This window comes from Poecile atricapillus, chromosome 7, assembly GCF_030490865.1.
Source record: "Poecile atricapillus isolate bPoeAtr1 chromosome 7, bPoeAtr1.hap1, whole genome shotgun sequence".
Taxonomy (NCBI): Eukaryota; Metazoa; Chordata; class Aves; order Passeriformes; family Paridae; genus Poecile; species Poecile atricapillus.
In genome coordinates this window covers 8,367,955-8,389,452 of record NC_081255.1, presented here as the reverse complement: position 1 = coordinate 8,389,452, position 21,498 = coordinate 8,367,955, and the positions used below count along the sequence as shown (strand labels likewise).

General features: G+C 55.4%; 2 protein-coding genes across 2 annotated transcripts in view; both read left to right on the top strand.

Moving 5' to 3' along the window:
• Positions 1-21,498, top strand: part of KLHL20 (kelch like family member 20) — a 450,003-nt gene that overhangs the window by 397,857 nt on the left and 30,648 nt on the right. The window lies entirely within an intron of this gene.
• Positions 1,411-20,322, top strand: UCK2 (uridine-cytidine kinase 2). The gene is made up of 7 exons (XM_058842340.1): positions 1,411-1,690; positions 11,234-11,393; positions 12,416-12,512; positions 13,318-13,460; positions 17,501-17,598; positions 19,447-19,495; positions 19,922-20,322. The coding sequence occupies exons 1-7, from the start codon at positions 1,592-1,594 to the stop codon at positions 20,059-20,061; spliced, it is 786 nt and encodes a 261-aa protein (XP_058698323.1). The 5' UTR covers positions 1,411-1,591; the 3' UTR covers positions 20,062-20,322.

Sequence of the window (21,498 nt, the reverse complement as noted above, 5' to 3'; positions counted from 1 at the left end):
AGAAAATGTCCCTGAATTGTTCTTGTTACAGTGTTGAGCTGGCAATAATTTGTTTTAATCCCTACTGGTAAAAGAAATGTATTCCCTTTCTGTTTGTGGCAGCCTTTTATGTATTTGGAAATGGTTATTGTGTCCCCACAGTCCTGCAGAGACTTTCCCCAAGCTAAACACAGATAGGTCCTGCAGTCCTACAAAGCCTGGAACAGCCCAGGCTGTTCCCAGGTCCCCACTGGAATCTCTCCCCCAGGCCTCACCTTTCTCAAAACACAATACCTGTGGATTTTTATATGCCCCAATGGGATGTTTGCCTGTTTCACAGCGGCATCACCAATTGACTCTTTGATCCACTCTACACCAGATCTTTATCTGTAAAAGGCCTGGCTAGCCAGCAGGCTCCCATCTCGAATTGCCACGGATCATTATCACATTTGTCTGCATGGACTTGCTCCCTACATATTGCCAATCCTTTTTCCATTTTGTTGAGGTCATTCTGACTTTGAATCCTGGCCTCCAGAGTGCTCACGGCTCTTCCCAGACAGGTCCCACTTGCCAAAGACATGAGCATAATTTTTATTCCTGGATTTGGGTCGTTAATAGTAATTTATGAGTGCTTGCAGGACCAGGGCTCAGGTGGGATGGGAGAATCACAGGGTTTGGGAAAGACCTCCAAGATCACCAAGTCCTACCATTGACCCAGCACTGGTCACCATGAAGCAAGCGTCCCCAAGTGCCACATCTACATGATTTTTGAACATTTCCCGGAATGGTAATTCCACCATATCTCTGGATAGCCTGGTCCAATGCCTGACCACCCTTTGGGTGAAGAAATTTTTCCCAATATCCTACCCACCCACACCTTGGATAAGTTGAGGGTATTTTCTGTTGTCCTATCTCTTGTTACATGGGGGAAGAGGCTGACCCTCACCTGGACACGATCTCCTTCTGGGTGTAGAGTAATAAAGCTCCCTCTGAGCCTCCTTTTCTCCAGGCTGAGCCTCCCCAGCCTCTCCAGCCCCTTTCCCAGCTCCGCTGCCCTTCTCTGGACACGCTCCAGGCCCTCAATGCCTTTCTTGTCGTGAGGGGCCCCAAACCGAATGCAGTTTTGAAGGTGTGACCTCACCAGTGCCCAGCACACAGGGACGATCGCTGCCCTGGTCCTGCTGGCCACACTACTGCTGATCCAATCCAGGATGCCCTTGGCCTTCTTGGCCAGTGTGTGAGACAAATAATGGATGTTCTGCCGGGGGCCACCGTGGCGCGGTCCCAGCGCTGTCTGGGGTTTAGCGGAGTGGCCAGAGAGGGGAAGGGAGCGGTGCGGGGGCAGCGCGGGGCCGGCGCGGCCGCAGCGCCTTTGTCCGCGGGCGGGCGGGAGAGAGAGCGGGAGGGCGGCGGCGCGGTGCGGGCCCATGTGGCCGCAGTGCCGCCCGCCGGCGGGCTGGGCTGGAGCATGTGCAGCTGCGGCAGCACCTGGCAAGGAGCCGCAGCGCCGGGGATGTGAACCAGGCGGGGAGGAAGGCCCTTGACTCATCAGATAAATCCAGCCCCGCACGGCGAGCGAAGGCGGAGGAGGCGCGGCGGCGAGCCGGGGAGGATGGCGGGGGATAGCGAGCAGCGGCTGGAGGAGCAGGGGCAGCCCAGCGGCGGGGAGCCCTTCCTCATCGGGGTCAGCGGCGGCACGGCCAGCGGCAAGGTGCGGGGGTCTGGTCGGCGGGGGAGCTGTGAGGGGCGGCCCCCCCAGGCCCACATGGCAGCGCGGCGGCTCCGAGCGGCCGCCCCGCCACGTGCGCGGCTCCGCGGCCGGGCCGCGGGCTCGGGGCGGGCGCTGCGGATGCGGCCGGGGCCCGGCTCGCTGCTTGCCCGGGGAAGGATGAGCCGGCGGAGGGAGCGCGGCCGCCGAGGCCTCTGCTCGGGCGGCGGATGGAATCCCGCGGACACGTGGAGGGGGGTGCGGGGTGGGATTTACTCGCTGCTTTTCTCCGGCCGGGACCTTGTGTCCCTCTGTGTCAGCGGGGAGAGCTGCGGGCTGCGCGGAGCAAGGGTGGCCCCAGCTCAGCCGGGGTAGAGGCGGCATCTCCCCTCCGGAATCTTTCCTGTGGCTGTGGTCAGCGCTTCCCCCGTCCCCCTTCACCTGCACCGAGCCCAGGCGCTGCCCGCCCTGAAAAGCACCTCGATTATTAAAGAAAAACGCGATTTTTCTTTAATTTTCTCCCCCGCCCCCAATGGTGTGGGTCGTTCATGGGGGGTGCCCTTCTCTGCCCAACTTTAGGGTAGCAGGAGCGGGAATTCTGCAGCAAATGCTGACTCACAGCGGCAGAACGACCTCCTGGCTGCTGTGCCGGGAGGGGCTGGCCCTTGGCAGGGGGAGCGGAGCGGGGCGAGGGCTGCGGGGACGGGGCAGCCGCCCGCCGGGGCAATGCGGGTGTTCCCGGCAGGCTGCTACACCCAAAACTGCAGCACGGCACGGCAGCCTCACGGCTTTTCGGCGTTTTATTTCCCTTGTTTCATACAATGTGTCCGTCTGAATTTGTTTAACCTCGCCAGGTCACTTTCTTTCTTCATAGGAAAAGAGGATAGCTTCTTTTTTTCCGCCTTATTTAAGGGCAGTAAAAGCAGCTCCACAGCTCATCATCCCTGCACAGCAGCGCATTCTGCCTGTGTTTTGGAATGGATGAATAGGTTTGGAAGTAGCTATACCTGTGAAATATTTCTTGCTGAGGAAACTGAATGTGGGCTGGCACAGGAGGAGGATGAGCCTTAAATCTCCGGGTTGATCCGTATTTGGAGGGGGATCCCTCCTTCTCTTGAAGGCATAACCCTACTGCTGTACCTCAGCCCAGTGTTTTAAGCATGTGTCTCTTGAGTAACCTATTGATTCTTGGACCGATGTTGCTGCTGCAAGGGGGAAAAATCCAGCTGTAACAGGGGAGGGATGGCGAGAGAGGATGCAATCTCCTCCGGTGGGAACCAAAGCTGGATTGTTCTTGCAGTACAGCTCCTGGTGACTCAAACACGCTGGGTTTGTCTGTTCTCTGATGCGTGGGTCTGCCTCTCTGTAGTTGTCCCAATAACATCGTGTCTGGCACTGCTGAACTGTTATGTCTCTGAACACTGTGTCTCAGGCCCACAAGGTAAAAGCAGTGATTACAGTACAATGCACCACAGTGGTGCTCAACTTCAAAGTGAAAATGCTCAGGAGCAGCAGGCTGCCTTAGGAAAAAAATAGGGAAATGGTCCTTTCTAGTAAGGGAGATGTACTAACTGGCTTTTCCTGTCTCTCAGCTTTGATATCCCCTGCTCCAGTGACTGCTGAAATCCTCAGTGCAGTGTTGCCCGTTGAAGGGAATCCAGCAGATCACTACAAAATTGGTGGGAAAAGGCTGCAAGAAATATGCTGGCAAAAAACCCCAAGCAACAGAAAAAAAAAAGGACCTGGGACTTGTGCCCTCAGCCCCTCAGGTTCACATTTGGTGCAGCTGCAAGGCAGGGATGTGGGGGGCTGTCCCCCACCTGTGTCCCTGACTGGTGGCAGTGCTGGGTGCCGCAGCGGTGGGGCTGATGTGGTTTGCTTAGCTCAGGGCTTGCCTGCAGCCAAAATCCAGCCCAGGGGCTACAGGGCTTGATGTGCTCGCTCTGGGTGAAAAGTGAGTGCTAGCAGGAAAGTGAAGCACGCACCTTTCCCACTGGGAAAGCGACAAATCCATGACACCAATTGGGGGTTGTTGTCGCAACACACCCCTTTGGCAGCACACCAGCCCAAAGATAACACAGGGAATTTTGCCTTCCAAGGCCCCCTGCAGCTCCTCCCACTGCTGCTTTTGGGTCTGACCTGGGGATAATAGGGGCTATAATAGGCTCTACAGTCCCCTCCATCCCTCTTGGTGTACCAGCAGGGTCAGGCTGTGAAAGGATGGGATTGTGTTTTGTAGCTTGCCACGACTTGTGTGACTTTGTGGTGTGGTGCCCTGGGGAAGCTGGTGTTGGAAGCTGCTGGCCTTCCCAAAGAGCTGGGGATTGTTTGGCTGGTGTGCCTTAAATCAGTGAGAACTCAAGTTCAAAGGCTGAGTGCTCTTCCCTAAGTGAGCAAAACAGGCTTGAGCAACTCTGGCCACTCAAATAGGGGTAGAACCCTGAGTGCTTTCCTGGTTTTTGGCTTTGGAAAGAAAGCTGGACTGTGTTGGGAGCAAAACTGGGGAGCTGTGGAGGTCCTGGGATGCTGCAGCCTCTGTGAGGGCAGTGCAAGCTGCACAGTGGCTGTTTTGAGCCAACTCAGCTGGGACAGGCTCTTCACAAAAAAAGAGCTGTCCCCTGAAATCCAAGCACTGTGCAGTCTGGCAAAGTGTGCTGTGGTTTCCTGGGGTGGAGATGACTTGGCATTAAGACCCCCATCCTGTGTCAAACCTGAAGAGGCCTCATTCCCTCAGAGCGATTCCCAAGGCTGGCTGTTGCATTTTCTCTGTGTTCTGCTAGAGTTCTCATTTCCCTCTTACACCCATGGCCTTTGTGCTAACAGCTTCTTCCCTTGCTTCTGCAAGAGATTCCTGAGTACCACGGACTCTGTAGCATACAAGGCAGGCAGCCAGGCTGCGGGCTGGAGGAAAGTTCAGCAAACTGACTGCTGAGATGAGCTAGGAACTGTTGGGATACCTCCTTAAGCTCTTTCTGTGTCCTCACTTCAGCTAAGCTGCTGGGACCATGCATCTCTGCAGCATCTGGTGCTGGGGTGGGGAGAGCTCTTTGAGCTCAGGCTGGAGCATTAATTGTTGTCCCCATGTGAAGTGAGGTGCTGATTGCTGCCTGCCTTCCAACAGGAGCCTGTAAGAAAAGACAGATTTGTGAAGGGCTTTGCTTTGCTTGGCTGCTCATCACTCAAATTATAGTGAGGGCTGAGTATGGGTGCCACTGCAGCCCTGTAGTTACATCATTTGGGTCTTGAGTTAGCACATCAAGTTCCCAATGTCTGTTTGAACATGCAGCCTCAGAGTTTCCAGCCTGCAGAGCACCAAGATTGCAGCCTGTGTTCAGCCAGGTGTGCTCTTCACTTGCTCCACCAGCACTTGGAACACTGGGAAGGCTGGCTGAGGCTGGAAGAATGAGCCAGCCAGGAGGCTGGAATTGCCCAGCCAGGGTGGGACAGGCGGTGTTGGCCTCCAGGGATGGAGTGGTCCGAGCTGCATGAGGCAGTTCCATCTCTGCATGGAACCCCTTTTGTGACAGAGCTCAGCCCTCTGAGGTCCCCCACGGCAGCCTGGGGGTCACTGCCACAGTGTCACCACCTGGATGGCTGGCAGAGAAGCCCAGGGGAGATCCAGGAATGACTCCCCCATGGGGAGGGGGGGCTAACAGGAATTGCAGCAGCCCTGTGCCGGTTCAGCACCATTTCCTGGTGACGTTCGTTTGTGGCTGGCAGGAGCCCTGCATCACAAGGTCTGACTAGTTAAACACTGGTGTCAACGTGTGCTAGAGACTCATCAAACTTTCTAGTAGAACGTTGTTCTGTGCCAGCCCTAATCAGACTGATCCACAGGACGTTTTGATGGGTCAGCCCTTTCCTGTTACTGATGGAATATGTGCTCATTATGGAGCCTGCTTACCACAGTCCCATGGGCTCAGCCAGCTCTGGGCTATGGAGTTTGCAGCAGGGGCTGGAGAAAAATATCCTGTGCCTAAAACCAGAGGATTGGGAGGGATTGTGTTAGAGGGTTTGTTTTCCTCCCTGCATGTAATCTGTGTTTAGAGCCTCTGTGTGTGCCTGTTTATGCTCCAGCTGGGGATTGCTGATCACATGCACGGTGTCCCAGGGCGAGTGAATAGAAACCTGGCTATCCCACTCCTGCTCTGGTTGGCCTGTGGCTCACAAAGGGAAAGGCAGGATGGTGAACCTGCTTGGGAATGCTCTGGGTGGAGGCCCAGGCTTTTGGTTCAAGAATAGTAAGTTTCCAGTCCTAGTGCTGCCACATGTATGTGCTCCCATTAGGACTGGAAAGGATGGTGTGGGTCATGAACTGGCTGTCTGCAGTCACAGGCATTTGATAGATGCTCTGGGACCCTTCCCAATTTGCTGTCTGTTCTGTGTGTCATCCCAGTCCAAGCACTTCCTGGTACTTTTTAATTGCCACAACCTTCAGGAAGAGACCAACATCTGTAGCTCGTGTGCTGCTGGAGATAAGGGCAGCATGCTAGAGAGGACAGCAGAGAAATTAAACAAATAATTACAGTGGTTCCTTATGTTTCATCTGAGGGAAAATCCTGTCAGAGCACAAAACTGGAGGCTGTTTTACCCACAAAGGTGTGATGAGGACAGCCCAGCCAGGCTGCTGCAGATGCAGAGCCATTGCTAGCTCCTGCCAAGCCAGCTCACAATCAGATCCTCCAGGAAGGGCGTTATGGCAGTGGTGTCCCTGGAGATAACCTCTGGGCTCCTCTGCCTGGTGGGATGTGACTGCTGCAGGCTGCCCTTGCTCCTGCTTGTGCTGTGGGCCAAGGGCATTGCTCTCTTGGGGAGGACTGTCCTCATGAGCAGCAGCTTGGCTCACGGTGAGCAGCCTGCGGTGGTGGCAGGAGGCCGTGCCTCTCTTTCCACGCTTTTGGCACAACCCTTTTCCCCCTCCTGAGGGATCTGGCAGATTCAGTGTTTCTTTAGGGCTGGAATCACTTGATCTGGCTAAGCCCCTTTTGCTAGGTGTCTCATCTAGAGTCCCTGGGAATATGGGAGATCCTCCCTGCGGCTGGAGTGGGAACTTGAACATCCCTCTGCAGTGGCGGGTTCCTTGGGGATGGACAGACTGCTGTCTGCATGTGGTTTAAGTATATCCACCTGCACAAGGCTTAGGAGTTCCAGCTAGCCCAGGACAGATCTTGCCTTCCTGGGGCTGGAGGCATCAGCTGCATCCTTTTCCACTTCTAAACCTGCCCTCGCCACTTCTGGTGGTGGTTCCTGGTGGGTGACTGTGGCACTGTCCATCAGTTTTCTCCTTAATACTTATTGGAAGCTGTAATTCAGTGATCAGAGCTACCCAAGAGGGATTGTGGGATAATCTGCATAATAATGTCAGGGAATTAGTCAGCTCCTGAAGAATATCTGAGCAGCTGGCTATAGGCCACAAGTGAAAGTGAATTAAATATGTAATTAATATATTCCAAATAAATGTCAGGGGTAGGCCTCCAAACACCTGTCTGTTGAGTTTCTTCCCCTGTGTGCCACCTCTCTCCTTTTGGGAAAGTATGTTGGATTTCTTCCCCAGTTGCCCTCTGCATCTTCCCAGCAGAATAAAGCTGTACTTCTTCCTTGAACACTGGCTGTTTGTGTGCTTGGCTCAGGGGAGGAGTCCTGCAAGGGGAGCTGCAGCTGCTTCTGCTCAGGAAGAACCTCTTGGAGCTCTCGCTCGCGTGGTGCCGTGCTGATACCTTCCCCTCCAGGAGCTGTGAGGTGTGGGTTGGTTTGCAGAGCTTTCCCAGGAGAGCACAAAGCCTGGGGGAGTGCAGCTCCGGGGGTTTGCTCCAACCTGGAGCCAAGCTGCCCTCGCTGTGGTGTGTGGGAAGTTGTGACCGATGGCAGGAGCCAGGGTCCCTCCCTGCCCACGGGCTTGGAAAGTCCTGCTTCAGTTCCATGTGGCTACCATGGGAAAGGTCTGCTTGGCAACCACGGGGGCTCAGAGCCTGCTGGGTCCTGGCTATATTTAGTTTTAGCCATGTTCTGGAGGAGGGGAAGGCTTTTGCTTGAGAAGGCATCGTGTTGCTGGGAGTTTGCTGCGGCTGAATCACCAGCGGTGTTCGCTTTGGCAAGGTGTGCGTGGATGAGGTGGATATGGAGAAGGGGATGAGCAGGGACAAGGAGCTCTGGCATAGCTCTCATGTTCCTGAAGAAGATGAGTTGTGTCATGTAAGGCATAGCTAGTGATGGGCCTCAAACCCTCCAGCTTGTGTGCTGGGATCACATCACCTTTCTCAAGTCATCCCCTGCACTCCTGGGCTTCTTGGAGAAGGAGCAATTGTTTCTTCCCTGGGAGAAGTAGTTTGGAATTGGCAAAAGAAGGACTCTTGAGCCCAGGCTGTCCCTTCAAGTAGGTGCTAAGTGCATGTTGTCAGCATGTGTCCCCTGCATCCACACTGGTGCACACTGGCACAGTACTTTGGAGTTCATGCTCTGTTTTTGCCCTTACTGGGCATCTGTGGGTCACCTCAGAACCTGGCTCTGCTGATTTCCAGTTATTGATGGATCTTTTCACAGTCACACGTGTATGCTCTGCTGCTTTGGGGGAAAAGGGTTTAAGCAGGGAATATGTCATTTATTTGTGGGGACGCTTCCTGAGGTTGGGAGTTTCTGTTCCCATTGTGTGGGGGAGTTTCCAAGCTCTGTGGTTTTGGTTTTTCTTCCTCCTTAACAGTGAGTGTTTATCAATCGAGGGGAAAAACTAAATGTCCAGCTGTAGGAGTTCAGATTAGCATCAGGGACTGCCCTTCATGAGACATTGCTGTTCCTGTCACAAATGATAGCAACAAAAGGAAAAACCTCCTCTTGAGCCTTGCTGAGGTTCACTGCCCTACTGAAGAAAGCTGAACTGAGCCCTGGAATGGACTAAGGCCAGCTGAACATGCCCTGTCCCCATGTCCTGCTGCACTTAATGCAGGTGGAATATGTGAGCAGTGCCTGCCCCACACCTGCAGGACCGAGGTGACAAGTGTGCCTCGCCCCACAGGCAGGAGGTGACATCCCTGCTCAGCCAGGGAGTATGGTATGCTGAAACCCAGCTCGGTCCTGGGAGCGGGATGTCCTTGTGGTTGTCTTTCTCCACCACTTCTGCCAGCTCTCCAGAGCCCACCAGGGGAAAGGGAAGGGTCCACAGTGTCTGCCAGGTTGCTTTTTTCCAAGAGGCACCATCCACCCCTGATGCCCTGGATGGCAAATGCAGCAGGGATACAATCTGTTCCTCGTCTGGAAACCTGGAGGGAGGACGTGTTCCTGTCTCCAGCTGCTTTGGGGTACTTTCTCCTTGGGCTTTTCTCACTATCAGGTGTCTCAAATTGTGAGGTGTGGAGCTAGAGGGTGATTTTCAGAGCTGGTGGAGGTTCTTCTCCACCTTCCAGAATCCATAGAAAAAAGATTAGTGTGCAGAAGGAAGACTGGCACCATTTGTCTGATGCTCTCAAATGATTTTTATTGCCAATACACATTCTGAAGTCCATGGGGAGAGAGTGAATGCAAATCCTTGTGTTGCTTTCACTGATGCGAAGGAAAAGAGTCCTGCTCCCTCCCTTGTGCTGGCAAAAGCAGTTTCTGGTGCAGATCCACATGGAACTTGTGGGTCTGAGGATCAGTCTGGGTGGCTGTGCTGAAAGGAGGTTTATTCCTAGTGGTAAAGGGCCTGGGAAGTTTGGTGTTCTCAGCAGCTGTAGCCAAGGCTGAGCCCTGCTGTGCTGTGTCCCGTCACTGCACGGGCAAGCAGTGATGTCTGGGGGAGGAAAAGTGGAAGAGAGGCACTAAGCACACCCCGGTTTTGCAAATGGGATACAGCTGGATAAGCAGTAGGGCTGAGGCAGGCCAGAGAAGGATTTGGGGAGTGGGAAAACAGAGGAGAGTGGTCTATGGCTTTGTCTGTGTGTGTGGAAGGGCAAATGACTGGCATGGACTTGCAGGGCTTTGTTCTGGGTGGGAGCAGCTTGCTGCAGGGCAGGGCTGCCAGCGTGGCTTGGGAAACATTACCTGCCCTCTGGGAGAGGCAGAAGAAGGAGGTGGGATGCTCAGGAGACTCTATCCCTGACCCAAAACCCAAACTGGTGCCCAGGGCCGCCCTGACTGCTGTGGCTCAGCTGGAGCCGGTTCTCTCCGCAGCAGAGCTGTGTGTGAGCCTGTCCAGCCAGGCTGGGGATGACTCACAGCCCAGTCAGATGGTCACATCCAAGTCAGGGCAGCCTGGCCTGGAGGGGAAGAGATGGTCTCTGGGGATGGGAATGCTGTCGAATCTTCCAGCTTCTCAGGCAAACAGCCTTGCCCTCTGCCTGCCGGGGTGACCTCCTCTGCCAGGCATGCGTTCCCCTCCCTGTTCCCTCTCACCAGTGCTTTCTTCAGCTCTGCAGCTGGAGGTTGCCAGCCAGGTATGGAGCAGATGGTTGAGCCATCCAGGAGGTGGGAGCATGGAAAGAGCCACTGGCAGGCTGGGGTAGGCAGGTTGGGGCAAGCACGCTGCTCTTTGCAAGGCACCGGGCTCAGCAGAGCGCTTGTGCTGACCAGGGAGTGGGAGCAGCTCGGCTGGGCACCCACAGCCAGTGTGATTCCCTGGAGTGGGAGCAGCTCCCTTTGGCACCGGGAGCAGCTGCTGTGCCCCAGGCAGTGGTTGCCATGGGGCAGGAGCAGAGCCCTCCCCAGCCAGCCTGGCCTTGGCTCTCCCTGGCTGGGGCAGTGCTGGCTGCCAGGCACTGGTGCAGTCACCACCAGAGCATTGCACCAAGGACTCCCATGACTAAGGAGAAGGGACTGCAGCAGGTTTTGGGATTTGTCCTCAGAGCTGTGCTCGGGGTTGTGTCACCATGGTGGCCACGCAGCCAGTGCCAGCCCAGCCGGTGCCAGCTGCCCTCTCCCGGCCTGCTCCGTGGGGAGTGCGAGGTGCCCGCTCCCCGTGCCAGCAGCCAGGGCCACGTGGCTCCTCAGCCGCTGACTCTGCAGTGCCCTGAGCCTCCTGTGCCAACAGGCACCAGGATGTGCTGCCTCCTCCCAGCCCTGGCAGCTGGGGCAGAGATCCCTAATAAAGTCCCAGGGGTTCTCTTCCTCGCATCTTCCCATCCTGGGCTTTGTTTGCTCTCTCTCTGAGGACTCTGGTGCTCTGGTGGGGTTTCTGGGCTGGAGCAGAGCTGGGGGAGACAATACTGCTTTCTCAGGGAGGAGGCTCAGCCCTAGTGCCCCACGGGGAGCTGCCTGGCAGGCTGGAGTGCCTGGGGCCCCTGGGCATGTGGCTGAACCCAGGCAGACTGTTTTTCTGCTGCCACTTGTGCCCAGAATAGGAACTGTGGGCAGGCTATAGGGGCGGAGGAGAGGGTGGCAGGCAGCAAACTTGATGCCGCTGTCACACTGAAGAGTACCATGGTGATGCCTCTGGAGCACTTTTCCCTCAGTGACTATGGGAAAACCACAGACTCCTGGCTGGAGGTGCAGCAAGCAAGCAGGGATGTTACTTGAGGACATCCTTCCTGTGCAGCTTAGCTTGCTGCTGATGTGCTTCCTTTGCTATTCCTTCCCCAGTCATCAGTGTGCTCCAAGATCGTCCAGCTGCTGGGCCAGAACGAGGTGGACTATCGCCAGAAGCAGGTGGTGATCGTGAGCCAAGACAGCTTCTACCGAGTCCTCACCTCGGAGCAGAAATCCAAAGCACTCAAAGGCCAGTTCAATTTTGACCACCCAGGTGAATGCAGAACAGCACCGGGGCTCTGCCACGCACTGTGGGGAGAGGGCTGGAGTGGCACCCCCAGCTACAGCAGCAAAGAGCCTGCATGGACACTGGGGTTCTGAATCCTCACGGGACAGGAGTGGGTGGCTTAGTGAAGTTCTTGTGGAGCTGGGTGCATCGCTGGCAGGGCGGCTGGGACCACCTGGGTGTTGTCTCCTGCATCTCTCTTGGGAAAGGAATGGGATGGAGTGTTTGGGATGACAAAGAGCAGGTTATAAACCCTCAAACTCTTTAAGACCCTCCTCTTCCTGCAAAGACATCCTTCAGTTTGAACAAGGTTTTCATAGAATTGCAAAATCATCAAATAATCTGGGTTAAAAGGGACCTTAAAGGTCATCTTGTTCCAATGCCCTTCACCTAGAGCAGGCTGCAAAGGAACAGATTGGTTTTTGGTGCAGCTGAGTCAGGCCCAGAGAGATCTGGCCTGGCAGAGTCCCTGGAGCCAGCAGCTCCATGTCCCTGCTCCACGAAGGGAACCAGCTGTGCAAACCCTTCCACTGAGGAGCCCTGCCCTGCTACTACAACAGGGGCTCTTTGAACCATCTCCCAGCTCAGTGGGGAAATTCCACAGCTGCTGTCCCCTCGTCCCCACAGAACAATGGGCAGAGGCAGTGAGCACTGAGCAAACAGAGCGCTGTCTGTCTGGCAGCTCAGTGCTGGAACACTGCTCCAGTCTCTCTCCGAGGGCTGGAGCCCTGGAGGAGATGCCTTCCTGCTCCTGGGCTGTCAGCACTGCTGGACAAGGACTGTATTGATCTCTGCAGGCACTTCCCAGGCTGGTGCAGAGCCACAGAGCCCCGTGGCCCTGGCAGAGCTGGGCCTTGCCTCATCCCTGGGGAGGTGCAGGGCTTTCCTCCCAAGCCTGTGTGTCTGTCCCCAGCTCGAGGTGCCAAGGACTGTGCCTTGGGCAAAGCTCAGCATCTGGTAGGTGGGAGAGGTTGCAAAGCTGCCTCGGGTAACGTTTCCTCTCTCCTCAGATGCCTTTGACAACGAGCTGATCGTGAAAACGCTCAAAGAGATCACAGAAGGGAAGACGGTCCAGATTCCTGTCTATGACTTTGTCTCCCACTCCAGGTCTAACAGCCGCTCCCGCCTCGCCGTGCCTCCGCTAACGTCCTGCCCTCCCCAAACTCCTGCCCTCTGCTCCTCGGGTGCCTAACTTGCCAGCACAAAGCTTCCATCCTAACTCCTCCAGCCCCGGGTTTCAGCATCCCAGGCACATACAGGCACGGGCTGAGGGTCTGGAAAGCTGTGTAGCCATCCAGCAGCACCCAGGCATCGGTGCCGGGGGATTGTGACCTCCCTTCTCTTCCCCTATCCACACCTCCTCTCCCCATGAACTCAGTGTTTGCAGCTTTAACAAGTACTCCAGCATCAAACACCCTGGCAGTGCCAGGAAAGGAGGAGGACAATAGTTCTTGTTCCTGTAACTCTTCCCTTGCATGTGTTCAGCTTGTTTTTGCATGCCTGTGTTGGTCGTGGATGGTGTGGCTCTGCTCCGTCTCCCACAAAAGCACTGGGGAAGTGCTTCCTGCTTCCCAGGGAAGCAGAGCTGGCCGTGCAGGTTCCTGTGCTGAGGCTTTCCTGGGCTTTCTGGCTTAGCACATAACCCTTGTGAGCAGCAGCTGGCCAAGACAGGGAGAGAGGGTCTAGTGTGCTTCCCGCTTTGCTGTTTATCCTTCCAGGAAGCGTACGTATGCCTTGGATTCCCTCCACGGCGGTGGGGTAGGTCTGCCCTCTCCTCGGTCGCCCCCCTGGTGCAGCAGTGGTGTCCCAGGGTTGGAGCAGTGCTTAGGAGCACCGCTGCTTTCCCCCCCCACACCTCTCTTTTTGTTCCCCACCCTCCCCCAGCAGGCTTTGACTGTGCTTCCCCTGCCAGGAAAGAGGAGACGGTGACCGTGTACCCTGCTGATGTGGTGCTCTTCGAAGGCATTCTGGCCTTCTACAGCCAGGAGGTGCGGGACCTCTTCCGCATGAAGCTCTTCGTGGACACGGACGCGGACACCCGGCTGTCCCGCAGAGGTGAGGCAGGGACAGAAATCCCCCTGAGCTGACCCGGGCAGCTGGTCACAGAGGCAGGTGACAGTCACCAGAGCAGAACTGGAGCTGGCACAAAGCTGCAGAGAGCTGGGGAGCTGTTCCTCCGCAGTGCAGAGTGTCACTAGGGCAGCTTGTGGCAGCGGGAGAGCTCCCGCGTCTCTCGGGATTCAGTGGGATTTTTGCTGCCTTGGCTGGGATTCCGCCTTTGATGACTGCTGAGCGTGCCGTGTCCTCGCATGGCCCCGTGGCACCAGCCCAGTGCCAGCAGCTGAGCAGCAGCTGCTGCCAGTCAGCAGATGCCAGCAGGGAAGGGTGCAGTGGAAAGGGAGAGCATCTGGACAGCTCAGTCAGAAGGCAGCGCCCGATGGACCCACTCAGGACCTGGGCCGTGGGTGTGCCCTGAGAATGGCGTGTGGGCCAAGGTGTCCACTGTGGGTTCTACGTTTGTGGAGCCTTTGTGCGGTACCTGGCATTGGGGTGATGGTTTTGGGAGCCCTAGAAACCAGAGTGTCCCTCTCTAGGACTCCCCATGTCCTGCTGGCTTGGCTGTGGGAGGGACACCCACACTGCAGGGCCTGCATGACTTGAGATGCCCTTCATTTCTAAGCAGCCTTGAGGTCACTGATGCAGCATCTCTCCTGGGTGACTAAAAAACCATTTAGGGACTCTTGGGGCAGAATTCACTTCGGTCTGAACTATTCTTATCCCTGCCTGGTTCTGACAGGCTGCACAGGGTGCCTGGGGATGAAGAAGATGACTTAGAGGAGCAGTCCCTTCCAGAGCTCTGCGCTGTGACGAGGGGAGCGTGTCTCAGTGCGTCAGTCTGGGACTGTTGTGTGCATGGGACTGTTCCACTCTGCAGTGGAGCTGGTCTTGCCTGCCCTCCTGCTGTCAGACACATACAGAGCCTCCTCAGCTGCTGGGATGTCATCAGCACTGATTAACATCTCCTTTTTTACAAATCCCTCTTGACCCTGCCCACTGCTCTTGCATGACTCATCCAGGGAGGTGACAGCACAGTTCTTTTTTGCAGGGAGATGTCTTAGCAGGTCACAGATATGTACCTGCAGCATCCCAAAATGTGAGCCCTAATCCCTTAAACTGTGCTGTGCAGGACCTCAGGGCCACACCCAGCCATGGGGTAGGACTTTGTCATGGTGTGACCTCAGCCAGCAGCGCAGCCCCACACAGCTCCCTGCTCAACCTCCCCTGGTGGGAGAGAATCAGAAGGGTAAGAGTGAGAAAACTTGTGGGCTGAGACAAAGAGACTTCAATAAGTAAAGCAAAAGCCACAAGGCAAGTAAAGTGAGGAATTTGTCACCACGTCCCGTGGGCAGGCAGGTGTTCAGCCATCCCCAGGAAAGCAGGATTCTATCGTGATGTGGGAAGACAAACGCCATCACTTCGAATGTCTCACCTTCCTCCTTCTTCCCCCAGCTTTATATCATCATGTATGTGGTGTGGAACATCCTTTGGGTCAGTCAGGGTCAGCTGTCCCAGCTGTGTCCCCTCCCACCCCGTGGGGTGGGGTGAGGAGCAGCAAAGGCCTTGGATCTGTGTAAGCACTGCTCAGCAATAACAAAAACATCCCTGTGTTATCTACGCTGTTTTCAGCACAAGTCCAAAACACAGCCCCACACCAGCCACTGTGAAGGAAGTTAACTCCATCCCAACCAAAACCACCACATTCTCCACCCCTTATTCCAAACCACTTAAATCATGCTCAGGTCCCACACTCTCCAGTCCTTTCTCATTCCCCACCTTTGGTGTAACACATTTACTAATCCCCTATTTTATGGACCACCCCTGTAAGAGATCTGAGTGTCCACTGAGTTAATTTAGTTCCTGCCTTTGGGCTCCATCTGTCCCAGTGGTCATTCAGGACAGGAAAAGGTGGTGTGTACTGTGGGATTATTGGGTCACTACTGTACTCACAGTGTTTCTTGTAAAGTTTGTACTTCTCCCACCCACCATCAATCACTTGCAAAAAGGGCAGCTTTGCTGATGGAGGTGCTGCTGTTTCCTAGTTATTGCAGCTCATTGTTCTCCTGGTAGGAATCTGGCCATTTCCCTGCCATCAGCAGTGGATAGGACCACTGCAGCATCAAATCTGTTTATTGTATGTCTGCCTGTCATTTCTGGGAAAGGAGAGCCTGTGTGAGAGGTGCCAAAGGTATAATCACGTCCCTGGAACGTAGCTGGAGGCAACTCACAGCAAAAGTTGGGATCTTGTGTTGTGATGTGGCCCTGAGTCATCTTTCTGTCCTAGAAGTCCTAAAGGGTTACAGTAATTGGGTTTTCAGCTGGGCAGCAGCAGGAGAAGGGGTTCCTGGAAGTGCAGCTGACAGCTCAGTTAATCAGTAGTGCTGGGGTTCAGTATGTGTAACTCATGCTGTCCCCATCTCAGCACCTCTCCCCAGAAATTCTGCTAGCAGAGTGCAAGGAGCAAGGTCTGCCAGGTACCTCAAACAGGGATCCATGGGGATCAGGGACCTAATTCTGGCTAAGGCCCCTCACTGCCCTGTCCTTGGCTAGTTTCCCTAAAAAAAAGAAACCAGGTCCAGTGTCACATGCATGTTTTGGTTCCAGTTTGAGTTTGGACCTTCTGGCTTCAAAGGATGCCGATCTGTCCTTGGGATATTTGCCTGCCCTGCCAGCAATCCCTCTGGTCAGGCTGTTTGGTCTTAGCCTGGGCTGCTGGGGTCTGCTGCTTTGGGATCAGGTACAAGACAGCAGGTGTTTGACTTGTGTTTGTGTGGGGGGCAATTACCCTGCTGTGGTGTGTCCTGGGAAGAGGCAGCAGAGCTTTGCCCTGTCAGGACCAGCCCTTGCACAGCTCACAAGCCTCCTGCACCCCAACAAATAAGCTGTGGGACCTGGGAAACAAAAGTGTTCTATTTTCCCTGCCTTTTTTTCTGTACTGTTCAAGCTGGAGCTCACTCCTGCTCTCTGGAGAAGCTGGCTAGAGCAGCATGGTTCCTGGAGCAGGCAGGGAGCTGGCACCCATCCTGCTGCCAGCCCTTTTCCCCCGTCACTTCCCCCATGCTGGGCTGTGAAAGGCCACTCTGTGAAGCTGCTGGCCATGGGGACAGTGCCAGAGCAGCAGTGTTCTGGCCCTGAGAGCACGCAGGCAGTGGCTGCCGAGCAGGTCACGCAGGCTGGCAGGGCAGTGCTGTGCCTTGGCTGCGCCTGGGACACGAGAGAAGGCTCGTTCCAAACCCAGTGCCAGGCACTCACATGCTGGGGAAAAGCCAGCAGCCCCCTGGTGACAGCCAAGAGCCGTCTGCTCGGCCACAGGGCTGCTTTGGCTCTTCCCTGCAGGAATTCCTGCTGAGCTGGGGCACTTGTCCATGCTGAAGTGGCTTCAGACTGGGGATGGCACTAGCCCAAACAGCTCATGCAAACAGGGTGAAAGGCCTGAGTGGCTGAACAAGCAGAAGGCCAGTTTGCTCTCCTGCCTTTTGAGCTGACCTGCCCCAAGCACCCCCTCAGCCTCTGGTTCTAGGGACACTGCAAGGAGCCTGGCAGAGCTGTGCAGGTGGGGGACTTTTACTCTCCTCACCCTTGCAGATCTGAGTTAAGCTGTACTTTAATGTGTATGTGCAGCTGAACCCCACTGCTTTTCTATTCTTTGGGCACCTCTGCACTGGGATGACTGAGAGAATGATGCCCACTCAGGCAGGACAGAGTGACAGGAGGGAGGCAAAGCCTGAGGCTGGGAGCACTCAGGACTGGGCTGGCACTGGTTACAGCTGGAACGTGCATGCAGAGCTGAGAAGGGCGGGAGGCCAAGAAAAGCCCTTGGTCAGGTCAGCCAGCCCTTGGCTTCCAGGAGAACTTGGAAACAGGTTAAAAGCATGGAGCTGGGCTGGGATGTGCTCAGACACACGGACAGCAGCTTCCAGGAGGAGATCTCAGGCAAAATATCCAGGTGGCTGGCCAAAGGCTGTACTTATTAAAGGGAAAGGGGGTGGAGAGGTTTGTGCCTTAGCTCCTGACTGTGCCTTACACCTTCCCCTCAGTGCTACGAGACATCAGTGAGCGAGGCAGGGACCTGGAGCAGATCCTATCTCAGTACATCACCTTCGTCAAGCCTGCCTTCGAGGAGTTCTGCTTGCCGGTGAGTCAGGGGAGTGGCACCCACATGAAACAGGAGCACTTTGTGCCCAGAGCTCAGATCAGCCTCCTGTGCCTTGCTCCCCCTCTGCAGCCTCTGGCCAAGGAGGGGGTGCCAGTGCTGGCCAGGGCAGGGTGTGATGGGGACTGTTTATACAGCCACTGCCTTCCTGGTGAGATCACCCTTCCCTTTGGGGAAGGCAGCATGGCCAGAGGAATCTCTCCCTGTGCAAGGGCTGACAAACCACTGGGCAGCTCAGCCTGGGAGGGAAGATCCTTGGCTGTATTTAGCTGGGGAATGGGAGGTCACTGCCCCCAGGCAGCGTTTGCTGCATCTGCCTCCTCTTTTGGGCTGTCCTGCCTGCCCTTTTCACCCTGTGGTGCTGCTGGCTTCGTGCTTGGGAGAGCAGGGAAGCTTCTTCCTTCTCTCTGTGCAATGGGATGTGGCCTTGCAGGTTGCATTTCCTGGCTGGTGAATGGCCAGGGGTGACAAGGCCTGCCTGGAGAAAGGAAGCTCCTTTGGGAGCTGATGACAGAGGCAAGGCTCCCTGGCAGACAGGGGCTGTATGGGGGAATTTACTGCAGCCCTGCAGACTTGCATGGAAATAGCATCTTTGCAGGATTAGCCATTGTACACCTTTCCTGGCTCTCATGGGGAGGAACCTGTGCCTTGGTTCTCAAGGCTTTTCAAGCAGATGTGGTAGTTACATGAGGATTTTTTTTTTTTTTTTTTGAGACAGCAGAGTCCTGAAACCTGGGAACTGCTGGCCAGCACCACAGGCAGGAATTAAACTGTGCTTCCCACCTTAAGAACATCCCTATGTCTGTCTGTCTGGTCAGCTCAGCCCCTTACCTTAAGAGGGACTGATTCTGTGCTACAAGATCTTTTCTGGCTCTTGCACAGCTCCCTATTTTCAGTCTCACTCAGCTATGGCTCTGGGGACCAGTTCTAAAGCCCAGAAGGGCTTTTCCCCAAGAGGCAGGTCTGACTTGCAAGGCTCCTCTCCTTGCAAGTCCCCAGGAAGACAAATTCACAGTTTTTTAAAGCAGCAGGTGTTGCATCAGGCTCTTCTGATGAAGAGTCTGTTGGAGAATGAAGCGTGAAACAAGAAGGGCACAAAACTGCCTTGTTTCTATCCACAGCTTTGCAGTGGTCTGCTCCCATTTCCAGCCTGGTGTTGGCTTAACTGCAGAGCAACTGCAGGCTCAGCACCCACTGTTGCTGTTATTTGACTCCTAAAGCAGCTCTGGGCCAAGTGGTCCAGTGCTGAAACAGTCCAGCCTATCCTGGTGATTTTTGATATGTCTGGAAGCACTTGGAGGTGTCAGGTGATACCCATCATCCCAGCTGGCTTGCTGGGGCTTGGCTGTCAGCTGTAAAACTGACACAGACAGGGAGGAAACTGAGACTGGCACCTGCAGGTGAAACTGGTGTCCTGAATCACACCTTCTTTGCCAGTCATGGGGTGGAGAATTCTCCCCCTTTTGCAGGCAGATCTCTGGGCTGTGCCCAGGCACGCCAGCTCGTGCTCTTGGAGCAAGTCTGGAGTGGATTCAGGGAGAACGATGTTCCCAAGAGCATCAGCTGCTGGAGTTGTGTGATTATGAGGCTCCTTAATTGCAGGTTTTGTTTAGGGTGCTTCTTACTGGCTTCTGTATGAGCTCATGAAAGTGGAGACAGGGCACAAAGCAGAGCAGAACACAAATAAGAGCATCCAAAATGTATTATCAGCAGTGACATACCTCCCAGTGGGGCTGGGCTGGGCAGGGAGCTGCCCCAGGGAGCAGGGACGATGCCTCAGCCCAGGGTCTCTCCACTTTCCGTGTAACACAGTGCTCTCTCTCCTCCCAGACCAAGAAATACGCTGACGTGATCATTCCCAGAGGAGCAGATAATGAAGGTAAGCTCCCAAACGCTGCTGTTCTGCCCTGGCAGCCAGCTTTGGCCTATTGCTGTTGCAGTGGAGTTAGGCTGGAGGCAGCAGGACCTGAAACAGAGGGGACTTAGGCCACTGCCACCCGAGACAGTGCTGCTGCCACAGGTGTGCCAGGATGAGTCTGTTCCCTTTGTTCCTTCTTGGAGCATTAGTGACTGGGAGTCTGAGTTCCTCTGATGCCCACAAGCCAGCTCTTGGTTCATCCCACACAAAAGGCAATGTGCAGCTGGGTCAGCCAGCTCTCCACCTGGCTGGAATCAGCCTGGCTTGAGGGATCAGGCCCCAGGGGTGGGTAGCAGAGGGAGGAACAGCAGGGGCACAGCCCTGCCTGGGCTCTGCTTGATTTGCAGCCATCCTAACGCCATCTCTCCCCCTTTTTTTCGCTCGCAGTGGCCATAAACCTGATAGTGCAGCACATCCAGGACATTCTTAACGGAGGACTCAGCAAACGCCAGAGCAACGGGTACCTGAATGGCTACACTCCCCCGCGCCAGAGGCAGCCCTCAGAGTCCAGCAGCCGGCCCCACTGACCCGGGCAGAGGCGCGAGGCCGCGGCCGGGCCGCCACGGCCCCTCTGTACATACTGTCCACTCGTTCCCCCCTTATCTATTTAAGAAACCAGACGGAGACGAATGCCTTTAATTTTGTATGTTCCAATTGCCGAATGAGAAGCAGCCGGTTGGCTCGGGAGCCCGGACCACCCTCAGCTCCCGGCCTCGCTCGATAACTCCTCCAGCACGGAACCGGCTATAAACCTCTATAAATATAGAATTGCTCTATTTTTGTGTAAATGCAGAATAACGTAAAATTACTTGCCGTAAGGTATTTGCCAGGCTCGGTGTTGCTGGGAGGGACTGGGAAAGGGGGTGCTGGGAGGTGTTGGTGTCAGGATCTTCACCTCAAAGGCGGTAAGGAAGGAAAAACTGTGGTTCCCCATCCTGGGGAAGGGTGGTGGCAGCTTGAGTGTGGCCTGAGTGTTACACCTGGGCTGGGTTTGTCTCTTCCTACCATTGCTGTTCAGGTCCAAGCAGCCTGGTTTTGGCTGGCAGGTGCTGCACAATGCCTCTGGCAGCTGGGAGAATGATGTGGAGTATCTCCCCCTGACTCTCTGCAGCTCCAAGTCTCAGCCTTTCAACAGCATCTCGTTCTGTGCCTGACACCCCTTCCCACCAGAGCTGTGGGGTTATGTGGCCATATAAACCTGGCCTTTTTAGCAGTCTCAGTGCCTGGCTTGTGTGGGGGCAGCATGTGGATACCTTCAGCCCCTCTGGAGCTCGGTGGCTGCATCTGGTAGCAGAGCTGACCCTGGGCTGACCTGCCTGGAGGTTGGCTTGAAGGTCAGAGGTGTGTCTCATTCCTTACTTGGATGGGTTTTGCTCTTGTATGGGGGATTTTGAGGTTTAAGAGGTATGGTTAAAGGACAGCCAGCCTCTTCTAGAAGAAAAGGGCAATGGCTGATCAAAGGTAGCTGCTGAGCTGCCTTTCTGAAGGGCTCAGCAGTGTGGTGGTCCCTGGGCTGCCTTGCATCCCCATGTGGGACATCCACAGGTCCCATCTGGGTAGTGTGAAACTGGGTGCCCAGCAGTCCTCTGCTCCCTTTTTTCAGAGCATGCTCTTGTCTGTCCTGTGTCACTGTCCCTGCAGTCTTTGTCCCAAGGGCTGCCCAGGCAGTGCCCTCCCTTGCCCAGGGTGAGGGTTAGTCTCCCCTAACCTGGTGGTGCTACAACAGCCATGGCCAGAGGGGCCTGGTGGGCTTGAACTGCAGATTTAGGGATGCCTGGAGAGGCCCCTGCAAGGTGGGGCAGGTTTGGCTGGGGCAGGGGCTTGGTGGGAGCCAGTGGAGGGGGTTTGGTGGGATGGTAGCCAGCAAAGATCCTTCGGCCACTGCTGCTGAGACTGACTTGCCCTACCAAACCCAAAACTTCACAGGCATCCCACAAAGCTTGGAGCAGAGACCCTTAGCCTTG